The 13,322-nt window shown below is 57.6% G+C and overlaps 1 protein-coding gene and 1 long non-coding RNA gene across 5 annotated transcripts; one reads left to right on the top strand and one right to left on the bottom strand.

Annotated features, from left to right (window-relative positions):
• Positions 1 to 40: 40 nt before the first annotated feature.
• ENTPD8 (ectonucleoside triphosphate diphosphohydrolase 8) lies at positions 41 to 5,804 on the bottom strand. Of its 4 annotated transcripts, none has more exons than XM_074015907.1 (11): positions 5,412 to 5,484; positions 3,404 to 3,549; positions 3,211 to 3,328; positions 2,480 to 2,630; positions 2,190 to 2,349; positions 2,028 to 2,072; positions 1,842 to 1,914; positions 1,225 to 1,488; positions 926 to 1,036; positions 399 to 533; positions 121 to 312 (listed from the first exon to the last, which is right to left on the bottom strand). In XM_074015907.1, exons 5-11 carry the CDS (start codon positions 2,243 to 2,245, stop codon positions 121 to 123), a joined length of 876 nt encoding a protein of 291 aa, XP_073872008.1. In that variant the 5' UTR covers positions 2,246 to 2,349; positions 2,480 to 2,630; positions 3,211 to 3,328; positions 3,404 to 3,549; positions 5,412 to 5,484. The 4 variants fall into 4 exon arrangements, with proteins under 4 accessions (XP_045228701.2, XP_045228702.2, XP_073872008.1 ...); XM_074015908.1 differs by having other exon boundaries at positions 2,480 to 2,592; XM_045372766.3 differs by having other exon boundaries at positions 41 to 312; positions 1,842 to 2,072; positions 5,412 to 5,804.
• A 66-nt stretch (positions 5,805 to 5,870) lies between these two features.
• Positions 5,871 to 13,007, top strand: LOC102132698 (uncharacterized). The gene is made up of 2 exons (XR_006692558.2): positions 5,871 to 5,987; positions 12,764 to 13,007. It is a non-coding gene; the product is annotated as an uncharacterized lncRNA (long non-coding RNA).
• Positions 13,008 to 13,322: the final 315 nt, after the last annotated feature.

Raw genomic sequence — 13,322 nt, 5'->3', positions numbered from 1 at the left:
AAAAAAAAAAAAAAAAAAAAAAAAAAGAGCAAGGTCCCACAGTGCTCAGGGCTCAGGAAGGCTCCAGCATCCGGGACGCAGCTGCCTGTGGGCTCTGTGGGGGCCCACCTCCACCTCCCACTAGTCTTGCAACCAGAAGAGCTGGACCAAGGCAGCCCCCACCACCGCCACCAGGGTCAGCACCATGAACACCACTTTGGCCACCCAGACGCCGTAGCTCACTGCCCACAACTGAGCCGGTGCGTCGGCTGGGATCATCCCGGTCAGGTTCAGCATGTAGCCCAGTGTCCAGCCAATGTCCACACCTCCCGCCTGCAGGACACACGGCTGCTCAGGGCTGCGGGGCAGCTACCCCAGGGCCACGACCCGCCCGCGCCCAGGGGAGGCAGTCACCTGACCTGCTTTCGGAACTCGAGGCTGGGCCAGGTCTCCTCGCTGAACCTGTAGCCCTCATGCAGGAGGGTAAGGATGTACAGGCCTGAGGCACAGTAGTCTCGCAGCCAGCGGTCCTGCCCAGGGTAGCTGGCCTCCACCTGGGGCCCAGGAGGCCAAGGTACCAGGTGAGGACCCCCCGATCCTCAGTCATGGGGGGACTGCCCCATCTGCCCTGGCCAACCTGACACCCAGACAACAAGAGGGTGCTGGGCAGTGGTCGAGAGCCCCTCCCTGGCCCCGCTGACCGGTTAAATGGTGCGGGCTGCAGCCCTCTCTTGGCGGGCCAGAGGCTGGGCCCAGCTGCAGCTGCGGTCACAGCCTCCTACCTGGAGCGGCACGGCCTAGAGCTGTCCTCTGCCCGTGCCTCCCCTGGCCCTGCCTGCCGCGCTGCCCGCCGCGATGCCCAGAATGAGGCGCCAGCATCCTGCACGGGGCAGCCCTGCCCCCTCAGGGACCCTCACTGCAGCCGGGGAAACCGGGGCCCACCCACCAGTTTCCAGGGCCTCTGGCAAAACTCCCAGATGGTGGCGTTGACCGTGCTCAGGGGCTGCCCGGAGGTGAGGTTCAGGAAGTGGAAGGTGTAGTAGAAGTTGGAGAAGGCCTGGGCGAGAAGGAGGCGGCTGTGCTTCGCTGTGGCTACGCTGGGTCAGATCCCCACCCCACCCGGGCTCCCAGAGCCTCCAAGAGCCAGCCTGGGCCCCTCCTGGGCCTGCTGCAGTCAGACAGGCACCTGGGGCCCCACAAGGAAGCCGGGACCCCTTTGGGGCGGGGGGCGGCGTGGGAGCTCACGTAGAACTTGCCCTGCAGCGGGGGCTGGTAGATGCCGTCGAAGGCACAGTCCTCCCGGCCCTGGCAGCTGGAGAAGTTGAAAAGTTCCCGGATGGCTGAGACGCAGGCCCCAGGGTTGCCTGTCCCTTCAACTGTGAGGTTCTGGGGGAGGCTCGGGGGGGGTGTGGTGTGGACACAGGGTGACTCGTACAGTGGGGCCAGGGCCAGTGTGGTCTGGTAGCCGCTGAGGTAGCATGGGTGACGGATCAGGGCAGCCGGGCGGCTCTGCAGAGGGCAGGAAGGCCTGAGCACCAGCCCCACACCCGCAGCCCTGTGCACCCTCCCCGGGGCCGGATGACCCACGCCAGCCCCGCGCCCATAGCCCTGTGCACCCTCCCCGGGGCCCGATGACCCACGCCAGCCCCGCACCCATAGCCCTGTGCACCCTCCCTGGGGCCCGATGACCCACGCCAGCCCTGCGCCCATAGCCCTGTGCGCCCTCCCGATGGCCTGATGACCCACGCCAGCCCCGCGCCCATAGCCCTGTGCGCCCTCCCGATGGCTGGATGACCCACGCCAGCCCCGTGCCCATAGCCCTGTTCCCACAGCCCCGTGCACCCTCCCCAGGGCCCGCTGACCTGCACCAGACCCACAAGGAGCCTGCTCAGCATCTGGTCCCGCCCGAAGCAGAGGTAGCTGTGAGTGTAGACGCTGTAGTTGGAGCCGTAGAGGCGAAAATCGGCCTGGGTGCTCTTGTCCAAGATAGGGCCCCCAGGCACGAAGGTGATCTGGGTGGAGGCTCCCCCCATGTCCAGGGCGCCCACCAGCGTCTCCTCCGGAGGCTGGATCCATTCTCCAGTGAAGGAGTACTGGGCACAGAAGGGGCCACTCAGCTCGGAGCAGCCACCCGGACCCCGCCCTGGTCAGCCAGCCCCAGACACCGGCCCCTCGCAGACCAGCCCCCGCCCTCGGGCTGCCTGTCGCACCTTGACCAGCGTCCCCAAGCCGTAGTTGACAGTGATCCAACCAAAGGCACCTTCATCCTGCCCCGCCAGGAGCTCGGCACCCCAAAAGTCCACGGGAGACCGGCCCAGGACCTGGGTGACTGCTGCGAAGATGTCCCGGGCCTGAGAGCTGTTCTTCTGCCTGGGCACAGAGGACCAGGGACTGGAGCTGGCTGGAAGCCTGGGCCCGGCCCCACCCTGCCTGCCACGCTGGTTGAGACCATGGTTTCTGCAGCCATGCCCTGTGGGTGCCAAGGCCATGCCCGCCTCACCTGAGCAACCTCATGCCAGCCGTGGCCCCCAGGAACATGGGTGTTTTCCGATGCTGGGCCTCTGGGATCAGCACCAGCGCCTCCTCCAGGCAGCCCCGCAGGCTCTCACCAGCCTGTGCAGGGTCAGAAGTGTAGGAGGAGATTCCAGGCCCTGGAACAGCAGCCGGGGACAGAGCTCCAGACCCCACAGGCTGGCTGGGCTGAAAGGCAGCTCCCAAAGACGTGGCCACCTCCTGACCCCCGGTGTGGCCACCAGCCAAGGGCTGCGTGGAGCGCTCAGGCTAGAGGAAGCAGGAAGGACCCTAACCCGGAGCCTCTGGAGGGTGCGGCCCTGTCCAGACCTTGTTTTCAGACTTCTAGAATGCTGAGAAATAAGGTGCTATTGTTTTAAGTCCCCAACTTGTGGTAACTTGTTACCAGAGCCCACAGGAAACAAATTTGGGGCCTCCTGTTTTCCCCTCTCAAGATCCTGGAGTGCAGGACCCCTGTGGCTACCAGCTTCGGCCGCCAGCACCACATGGTGCCAGGGTGGGGAGCACCAGGGGCCAGAGAGGGTCAGGGCCGAACGCAGCAGACGCTGGGCAGACCCAGGCCAGGCCATGAGAATCTGACTGCTCACTGGGACCTCGGCCGTCACTGAACCTCTCCAGACCCTTTCCGTGCATCTGGGAAATCCCAGCCAGGCAACAACAGGCAGATCCCAGCACCGGGCTGCAGAACTGCCCACTAACCTTCCACCTGGCAGGCCAGGGCCTGGCTGACCACACCAGTGCCATTCTCCTTGTCCGCCGGCCACTGATACAGGAAGAGGGACGTGTGGGAGGAGCCCGCATCAAACACGATGCCAAACTGGGGAGACAGTGGGATAAGTGGGAGGCAATACCTGTGGACCGCGCCCGGCCTCCCCTGCCGGCGGGGACGCACCTTGATGTCCGTGGGCAGGAGCACGCTGGTGGCCTCCACCAGGAGGAGAATGAGTGCAGTGAGGCCCGAGACCCCCGAGGCCCCCAGTATGGCCAAGAAGACCTGCTCCTTCCGGGACAGCCCCATGGCTCAGGTGGTCCTGGTTCCTGTGGGGGGATGGCTGTGGGCACCCAGGCTGCACTCGGTGTCCCCGCCCCCATCTCCCTGGAGACGGACCCCTGGAGAGCCACTGGCTTTAGAGGCATCCCCGGGGCTCAGACAGCCTCCCGTGGCCAAGGACCACTCCCTGGGAGCCACACCTGCCGGGGGTGCCACGGGCATCAGAGGGCCCTGTGGGAGGGGGTGGGGGGACAGCAGGGGCCTCATCGGGGGACATGGCCTCAGCAGGATCCAAGTAGCCCCCTCGGATCCCCTTGGATGGGACTGGCGGAGCTGCCCTCACCATGTGATGGGGTCACCCTGTGTCCCCACCCTTTGGTCCTGCCTGTCCCGTGCCAGCCTCCCCAGGGGCAGCTCCAGCCTGCACTGGGGGCCCAGGGCTCTGCCTCCTCTCTGCGGCCCCCACCCCAGGCTCTCCCAGGGTGAGGTTTCTCTCTGGAGCCCTGAGGGGGCTGCCTGGGGACTGTTGCCAAGGGGTGGCGGGTGAACCCAGGGTGAGGCCAGTCATCCTAGGAAGAAGTGAGGCTTCTTTTTTTTTTTTTTTTTTTTTTTTTTTTTTTTTTTTTGAGACGGAGTCTGGCTCTGTCACCCAGGCTGGAGTGCAGTGGCGCGATCTCGGCTCACTGCAAGCTCCGCCTCCCGGGTTTACGCCATTCTCTTGCCTCAGCCTCCCGAGTAGCTGGGACTACAGGCGCCCGCCACCTCGCCCGGCTAGTTTTTTGTATTTTTTAGTAGAGACGGGGTTTCACCGTGTTAGCCAGGATGGTCTCGATCTGACCTCGTGATCCGCCCGTCTCGGCCTCCCAAAGTGCTGGGATTACAGGCTTGAGCCACCGCGCCCGGCCGAAGTGAGGCTTCTTAACGACATCGGTTTCTCTGGAAATCCAGCTCTAGGCTTCTCTAATCTGACTCTGCACCTTCTTAACTGGCGCCAGATGGCCCCTGGGAGGGAGGTGGACCCAGGAATGCCACCTGAGGGGCCTGGGCTTCTCTAGCCCTGTGGCCCAGGTGTCCACCTCCTCCTCTGCTTGGATGCCCAGCAAGGCATCTCAGCTCTCAAACTACCCCAGGCCTATCCTGTGCCACATATAGCCCCACTTCACACAGGTACCACTGCCCAAAGGAGTGGTCAAAGCCAGAAACTGCCACCAAGGTCCTGGCACCCGAGCCCCACGTGACTGTGTCCTGTCGTGTTCCCCCGGGACATGTTGCACCCACACGGAGTGGCAGGCGTGGGTGCTGCCCTGGTCCTGACCTCGGGCTCCTGGGCACATGGAAAGTGGGACACGCTGTGGGGTCCTCATGCAATTCTGTATGTCGGGGGGATACAAGCCCATTTTAAGGAGGATAGATGACAAAGGCCCAGAGAGGACAAGTGGCCGGTCCAGTCCAGACAGGGCCCAGCCTGTGTCCCCAACTGGCACCCAGGCCACAGGCCACCTCCTAGGGACAAACAGGTGACAGGGGCCAGGAACACAGGGACTCCACATTCTGATGCCACCTGAGACCCCCAGACCTGAGCCTCCAGGAAGGCAAAGAGGATGGGGCAACCTCCCCCACACTCAAAACCCCCCCCAGACCAGAACAGCCCCCCAGATCAGAACAGCCCCCTAGATGAGGACAGTCCCCCAGACCAGGACACCCCCGCAGACAGAACAGTCCCCCAGACCAGGTCAGCCCCCCAGACCAGGGCAGCCCCCCAGACCAGGGCAGCCCCCCAGACCAGGACACCCCCTAAGACAGAACAGTCCCCAAGACCAGGACAGCCCCCCAGACCAGGGCAGCCCCCCAGACCAGGACAGCCCCCCAGACCAGGGCAGACCCCCAGGACAGCCCCTTGGCCCCTCACCTGGGCTGGCTGTCCACTTCCCTGAGCAGCAAGAAGGAAGCTGTGCTCAGGCGTGTCTGTGTCCGGCGCACCCGGCGTCCAGCCTCTCCCTGCCCCTGGGTCCAGGACAGCTGGGGTGGGAGGGGCGGGGCGGTGACACCCTCCAGCGATGCGCTGTGCACCTGGCTCCAGGGCCCGCAGACTGAGGTCAGCGCCCAAGGTCGCCCCGCCCCCTCCACCCTCGGGTCCGCCGCCCAGGGTCTCCCCGCATCCCCCACCCGCGGGTCCGTCCCGGCGCCCAGGGTCGCCCCGCCGCCGCGGGGTGGGAGGCAGGAGAGGGAAGCTGAGCAGAAGCCTGGAGCTGCAAGGGACAGAACTCCGGGACCCCGCCCCGCACCGCCTGCAGCCGCGCTCAGGGCCCCGGCCCGGACTTTGCCCCCCGCGCCGCCCGGCCCGGGCAGGTCGGAGTCAGGTGACCCCGAAGGTCCGGGCCCCGGGCGGGGGCGGAGGCGCCTGCACCCCGCGGCGTCGGTCGTTTCCCACTTGCAGCCACTGCGCCCTTCCCGCTCGCCGGGGGTCCCGGGGCCGCTGCCCAGGGTAGGTCGGGGCCCGGCCTCTGAGGGGGTCGGGGCCGGGGCTGGGTGGGGCTGGGGCGGGGCCGAAGATGGACCCAGTCGGGGTCGGGCTGGGGCAGGGCCGGGGCGGGGTCGGGCGCAGGGGAGGGCGCAGGGGAGGGCGGGCTGGGGCTGGGGGTGTTGGGGGCGGGGAATAGGGTGGGGGGAGATGAATTCCTTTCTGTGTGAGATCCAAGACCTCTTGGGGTCTCAATCAGGACTCCCTTTTCTGGTAGCATATCTGGTGTCATGTTTGTGCATTTTTGTGCTTTTTCTTGGTGATTTCACTGTTCATAATGGCCTCTCAGCATAGTGCAGAAACGCAAGGAGGCTGAAATGCACCTTACAGAGAAAACACACGTTGGATAAGCTTCATTCGTGCAAGAGTTAGTGCTGTTGGCCATGAGTTCAATGTTAGTGACACGATACATATTAAGTAAGGTGTCCTTAAACAAAAATACACATAGGCCGGGCGCGGTGGCTCAAGCCTGTAATCTCAGCACTTTGGGAGGCCGAGACGGGCGGATCACGAGGTCAGGAGATCGAGACCATCCTGGCTGACAGGGTGAAACCCCGTCTCTACTAAAAATACAAAAAACTGCCGGGCGAGGTGGCGGCGCCTGTAGTCCCAACTACTCGGGAGGCTGAGGCAGGAGAATGGCGGGAACCCGGGAGGCGGAGCTTGCAGTGAGCCGAGATCGCGCCACTGCACTCCAGCCTGGGTGACAGAGCAAGACTCCGTCTCAAAAAAAACAAAACAAACAAACAAAACACACATAAAAGAAGGTTTTATTAATATATTGACCATTTGACAAAACCGTGACCAGAAGCTTGCAGGAACGTAACTTTGCATTCCCTTAGGAGCAACAGTTTAGCATATTCACTAATCCAGTGTTTGCAGCAACTTTATACCACATAGCTGCCATGGATAGTGACAATCAAACGTGTTTGTTGAGGATTTTTGCAGTTGTGTTCAACAAAGTTTTGTAGTTTTCTTTTTCAGTCCTGGTTTCTGTATGGGGATAATGCTGGGCTTATAAAATGAGTCTGGGAAGTTGTCCTTCCTTTTTTTTTTTTTTTTTTTTTTTTGAGACGGAGTCTTGTTCCGTCCCCAGGCTAGAGTGCAATGGCATGGTGTTGGCTCACTGCAACCTCTGCCTCCCGGGTTCAAGCGATTCTCCTGCCTCAGCCTCCCGACTAGCTGGGACTACAGGTGCCTGCCACCGTGTCTGGCTAATTTTTTGTATTTTCAGTAGAGATGGGGGTTTCACCATGTTGGCCAGGATGGTGTCGAACTCCTGACCTTGTGATCCGCCCACCTTGGCCTCCCAAAGTGTTGGAATTACAGGCGTTAGCCACGGCGCCCAGCCTGTTGTCCTTGTTTTATTTTGTGGAAGGGATTTGAAGAATTTGTATTAAATTTCTTCTTTAAATATTTTGTGTAATTTGGTTATAAAACCATCTGAGTCAGTACTTTCTTGTTTAGAAAAGTTTTAAAGTACAAATTCAGTTTCTTTAACAGTTAATACGACTGTTCAAGTTGTCCGTTTAATGAGTTTTGGTAGTTTGTGGCTTTCAAGGAATTGGTCTATTTCACCTAAGCTGCTAAATTTATGTGAATACAATTATTCATAGTACTTCCTGGTTATCCTTTTAATGTCTGTAGGGTCTGTAGTGATAACCCTCCCATTCCTCATATTGGTAATTTTGTCCTTTCTCTCTCATCAGTGTTGCTAGCTAGAGGTCTATCCAATTTATTCATCATTTCAAAGAACCAGCTTTTTGTTTCATTGTTTTTTCTTTTTGGTTTTTGAATTATTTTAATGCTGTGCTTAACTGTATTTCCTTTCTTCTGCTTGATTTGAGTTTATATTTCTCCTCCTTATCTGGTTTCTTAATGCAGAAGTTTACATTATTGACTTGAACCTTTCTTTTTTTCTAATCTAAACATTTGTGCTATAAATTTCCCTCTAAGCGCTGTTTAGCTCTCTCAATTTTTGATATGCTGTATTTTCATTTTATTCATTATATATAGATATAGATATATAGATATATAGATTTTTTTTTTTTTTTTTTGAAACAAAGTCTCACTCTGTTGCCCAGGCTGGAGTGCAGTGGCACAATCTAGGCTCACTGCAACCTCGGCCTCCTGGGTTCAGTTGTTTCTCCTGCCTCAGCCTCTGAGTAGCTCAGATTACAGGCGTGCACCACCACACCCAGCTAATTTTTTTGTATTTTTAATAGAGATGGGGTTTCGGCCGGGCGCGGTGGCTCACGCCTGTAATCCCAGCTCTCAGGGAGGCAGAGGCAGGAGGATAGCTTGAGCCCAGGAGTTCGAGACCTGCCTGGGTAATATAGCGAGACCCCGTTCTCCACAAAAAAAGGAAAAAAAAAAAAAAAAAAAAAGAGATGGGGTTTCACCAGGTTGGCCAGGTTGGTCTGGAACGCCTGACCTCAGGTGATCTGCCCGCCTCAGCCTCCCAAAATGCTGGGATTACAGGCGTGAGCCACCGTGCCCAGCCAATTTTGTTTTAAATTTGCTAAGGTTTTTTTGTTTTTGAATCACAATCTGGTTGATCTTGGTGCTGCTCCATGTGCATTTGAGAAGAAGCTCAATGTTGCCATTGGTGGGTGCAGTGTTCTCTAAGTGTGCTTGTGTCTAGCTGGTATTATATAAATACATGTTGGGATTTATATCTTGCTGATTGTCCACTAGTTCTATTACTGAGAAGAATGCTGGTGTCATCGTGAATGTGTTCACTTCTCCTTTCAATTCTGTCGCGTTTTGCTTCCGATATTTTATTTTATTTTTACTTTTTAATTTTATTTTTTGAGACAGAGTCTTGCTCTGTGGCCCAGGCTGGAATGCAGTGGCACGATCTCAGCTCACTGCAACCTCCACCTCTTGGGTTCAAACGATTCTCCTGCCTCGGCTTCCCGAGTAGCTGGGATTACAGGCGCCCACCACCAAGCCCGGGTAATTTTTGTAGTTTTAGTAGAGATGGGGTTTCACCAGGTTGGCGAGGCTGGTCTCGAATTCCTGACATCAAGTAATCCGCCTGCCTCTGCCTTTCCAAGTACTGGGATTACAGGCGTGAGCCAACGCACCCAGCCCACTTATTCTTTTAATCTTTTTTTGTTGTTCAGATGGGATAATCTCTGCTGATCTGTCTTCATATTTACTGACTCGTCCCTTTGCCATCTCCATTCTGCTACTGAGTCTGCTCAATGAAGTTTGTTTGTTTTCTCAATTTTGGTTATTGTGTTTTTTGGTTCTAAAATTTTCATATGGTTCTATTTTTTTTTTTTTTTTTTTTTTTGAGACGGAGTCTCGCTCTGCCGCCCAGGCTGGAGTGCAGTGGCCGGATCTCAGCTCACTGCAAGCTCCGCCTCCCGGGTTCACGCCATTCTCCTGCCTCAGCCTCCTGAGTAGCTGGGACACAGGCGCCCGCCACCGCGCCCGGCTAGTTTTTTTGTATTTTTTTTTTTAGTAGAGATGGGGTTTCACCGTGTTAGCCAGGATGGTCTCGATCTCCTGACCTCGTGATCCGCCCGTCTCGGCCTCCCAAAGTGCTGGGATTACAGGCTTGAGCCACCGCGCCCGGCCTCTTTTCTTCTTATTTATTTATTTTTTTTGAGACAGCATCTCACTCTGTAACCCAGGCTAGAGTGCAGTGGCAGGATCATGGCTCACTGCAGCTGTGAACTCCTGGGCTCAAACGATCCTCCCTCCTCAGCCTCCCAAGCTCAAGCGATCCTCCCTCCTTAGCCTCCCCAGGAACTGGGACCATGGGCATGCACCACCGTGCCTGGCTGATTTTTGTTTTCTTTTAGTAGAAATGGGGTTTCACCATGTTGCCCAAGCTTCTCTCAAACTTCTGTGCTCAAGTAATCCATCCGCCTCGGCCTCCCAATGTGCTAGGATTCCAGGCATGAGTCACCGCACCCGGCCTTTGCTGAGACTTTCTATTCTAACATTTTAAGTGCTGACGATGGCTCAGTTGGGCACTACTATAATAGCTACTTTAAAATCTTCAGGCCGGGCATGGTGGCTCACACCTGTAATCCCAGCACTTTGGGAGGCCAAGGCACGTGGATCACCTGAGGTCAGGAGTTCAAGACCAGCCTGGTCAACATGGTGAAACCCCCGTCTCTACTAAAAATACGAAAAATTAGCCAAGCGTGGTGGCGGGCGTCTGTAATCCCAGCTACTTGGGAGGCTGAAGCAGCAGAATTACTTGAACCCGGGAGGTGGAGGTTCCCGCGCCCGGCCCAAAGTTGTTTTTTAAAATTTTACTCATTGAAAATTTTTTTCTTGGCCGGGCGCGGTGGCTCAAGCCTGTAATCCCAGCACTTTGGGAGGCCGAGACGGGCGGATCACGAGGTCAGGAGATTGAGACCATCCTGGCTAACCCGCTGAAACCCCGTCTCTACTAAAAAATACAAAAAACTAGCCGGGCGAGGCGGCGGGCAGCTGTAGTCCCAGCTACTCCGTAGGCTGAGGTGGGAGAATGGCGTGAACCCGGGAGGCGGAGCTTGCAGTGAGCTGAGATCCGGCTACTGCACTCCAGCCTGGGCGACAGAGAGAGACTCCGTCTCAAAAAAAAAAAAAATTTTTTTTTTCTTGAGACAAGGTCTCGCTCTGTCACCCAGGATGCAGTGCAGTGGCATAATCTTAACTCACTGTAGCCTTGAATTCTCGGGCTCAAGTGATCCTCCTGCCTCAGCGTCCCAAGTAGCTGACACCACAGGCCCGCACCACCACCATGCCCCATTACTTTTTTTTTATTTTTTTGTAGAGACAGATTTTGGGGCACCCCCTGGTCTAGCCGCACGTATGCCCCCCAGTGGTGGTTCTGGGAATGACCAAGGTTGGCTACTCAAAGTCAGTTGTCTGGGTGAGTTAGAGTGAGACACACACAGACACACTTCGCAGGCGCACCTGAGGGTTGGGGGGCGTTGGGGGCGGTTTTCGGGTACTTCTCGGCTCCCGGGCTCCCCAGACCTCCCTTCCCAGCCCTCAGGCCGGAAAGCAGGGTTGACAGAGCACACAGAGACATGGAGATTCCACAGCGGAAGGGGAGCTGACCCGCCTGCGGGCAGGCACCAGGACAGGGGCAGGGAGCCACTGGGGCCATCTTGCCCCTTTCAGGGTCAGGTTGTATGTCTGCTCTCTCCTGCCCCCGCAGAGGCAATGCTAACAGCAGAGGTGTGACTGCCACAGCTCCCTCCAGCACTGCGATTATGTCTCCGTATTTATTCCTGCTCACGGGGGTTTTACCTTACAGACAGGAGTCACACCTGTGATTCTTGCCCTTAGAAGCTCCCGCATCCCGGCAGGAGGTCCCCACACAGCCCCCAGACCACACCCCCGGTCTCAAGGGTGGTCGCTCTGCGGGGTGCACGTCCGGCCACGGGGCCACCTGGGGGGCTCCTTGGGGTTGTGTCGTGAGCGTGGATGTGCAGGCCTGGGCGTCTGCACTTGAGAGCGGGACCGGCTAGAGCAGGGCAGGCAGGTCGCTGGGGCAAGCGGGGGCCTCCTCCCGTGCCGTTCCTGAGTAGCCACAAGAGTGCGTCCAGGCAGGTGGCAGGCGACACTCCACACCCATGCGAGGCGTGACCCGGTCACTTGGAACAGCTGGATTGGTTGCATCTTCCTCCTTAGCAATAAGCCTCACGAGCATCAGATCCTTCCGGGAAGGCCATCGTGCGATCAGGCCGTACCCGGATCAGCAGGCACGGCACAGCCGGGCAGTAGACACCCTCAGAAAAGGTGCCAGGGGGTTGCTGGGGCTGGATGGCTTGTGTACTCATCAGTCACGATACTTCAAGAGCTGTTACCAGATTACCTTCAAAAAAAGGCTGTAACAGGCCGGGGCAGGAGGATTGCTTAAGGCCAGGAGTTTGAGACTAGCCTGGGCAACACAGTGAGACCCTGTCTCTACAAAACATAAAAGAATTAGCCAGGCGTGGTGATGCCTGTAGTCCCAGCTACTCGGGAGGCTGAGCGGATGGGAGAATCGCTTAAGCCCAGGAGGTCAAGGCAGCAGTGAGCCCCAGCCCGGGTGACAGAGCAAAACCCTGCCTCAAATTAAAAAGGGGGTTACCTTGTCGCTTTCATTGGCCTTTCCATGATTCCTGATGGGATGAGGACTTTCTTCAGGAATTACTGGCCAGTTTCCTGCTCTGTGAATGATCCCTCCACATCTCTGCTCACTTTTCCCTATTGGCTTTTGTCATTTTCTTTAGCAATATATAAAAGCACTTTAAATCTTAAGGACTTTAATTGCTCCCATGTATGGCCAATATTTCTTATTTCTTTCCCAACTATTTCTGGCTGCTGCTGCTGTTTTTGTATTTCAAGGGAGGCGAGGGCAGGTGCAGCAAAGTAGCCGAGGTTGCCCTGGTCACCAGCCCCCGGCCTGGCCCAGCCTGCTTCTGCGTGGGGCCACCTCCTTCCCCACTGGCACTTCTGCGTCTGCGTCTGCTCCTGGGGCTGCTGGCTTCCATGTCTCTTCCTCCTGTCACTTCCCCCGGCGGTTATGGCATGAGGAATGGAACCTCGTGGACCACATATAATACCCCCCAGGCCTTACTCGCTCCAGCAGACCCTACGGACTGGACTGTGTGGGACAGGCCTGCGGCCACAGCAGCCACCAGATGGGTTGGGACTGCAGGGTCCCTGTTAGGGCAGGGACGGGGGAGTGTCTGGCTGTTCTGGGACTCTGAGCTCAGGTGACGGATGGATGTGCCTTTCAGGACTGCAGGTGACAGACGGACATGCCTTTGGAGCAGTGCAGTGTGTGGGCACGTGGCAACCTCGCGTGCCGTCCTACTTTGAGGAGCGCCACCCTCGAGGCCTGCGTGGCAGCACCAGCAGATTCCAGGCAGTGGCGACTTGTCTCATCAACTCTGCAGAAAGGAGACGCGAATCCCCCCATGATTTCATGATATGTCACTTTCAAACAGTATGGGCCACTGAATAACAGAAAGTCTATAGGCATTTGGTATTTACCTAAAACTTTATACATTCAAATTGGCACCAAAACCTGTCTCCTCCCGGACTCCATCTAGAATGTCCTGGAGCAGCTGGAGGTGGCTCCCAGCACCCCGGGCCTCAAGCCTGCTAGGCTGTGCCAGGCTGTGCAGCCTGCCTCTGCGTGGGGCTGGCACACCTGGCAGGCCCCCTGACCCTGACCCTAGCCCAGCTGATACCTGTTGTTCCATCCCCCAGCCACAGGGCAGGGAACCAGCTGGTAGCCAACCTGGCTGTGCCCAGTAGTGGTTTGGACCCTGGGGACACCTGAGGTTGAGAGAG

Source organism: Macaca fascicularis, chromosome 15, assembly GCF_037993035.2.
Source record: "Macaca fascicularis isolate 582-1 chromosome 15, T2T-MFA8v1.1".
Taxonomy (NCBI): Eukaryota; Metazoa; Chordata; class Mammalia; order Primates; family Cercopithecidae; genus Macaca; species Macaca fascicularis.
The sequence above is the reverse complement of the archived record's forward strand: the minus strand, read 5'-3'. Positions and strand labels throughout refer to the sequence as shown.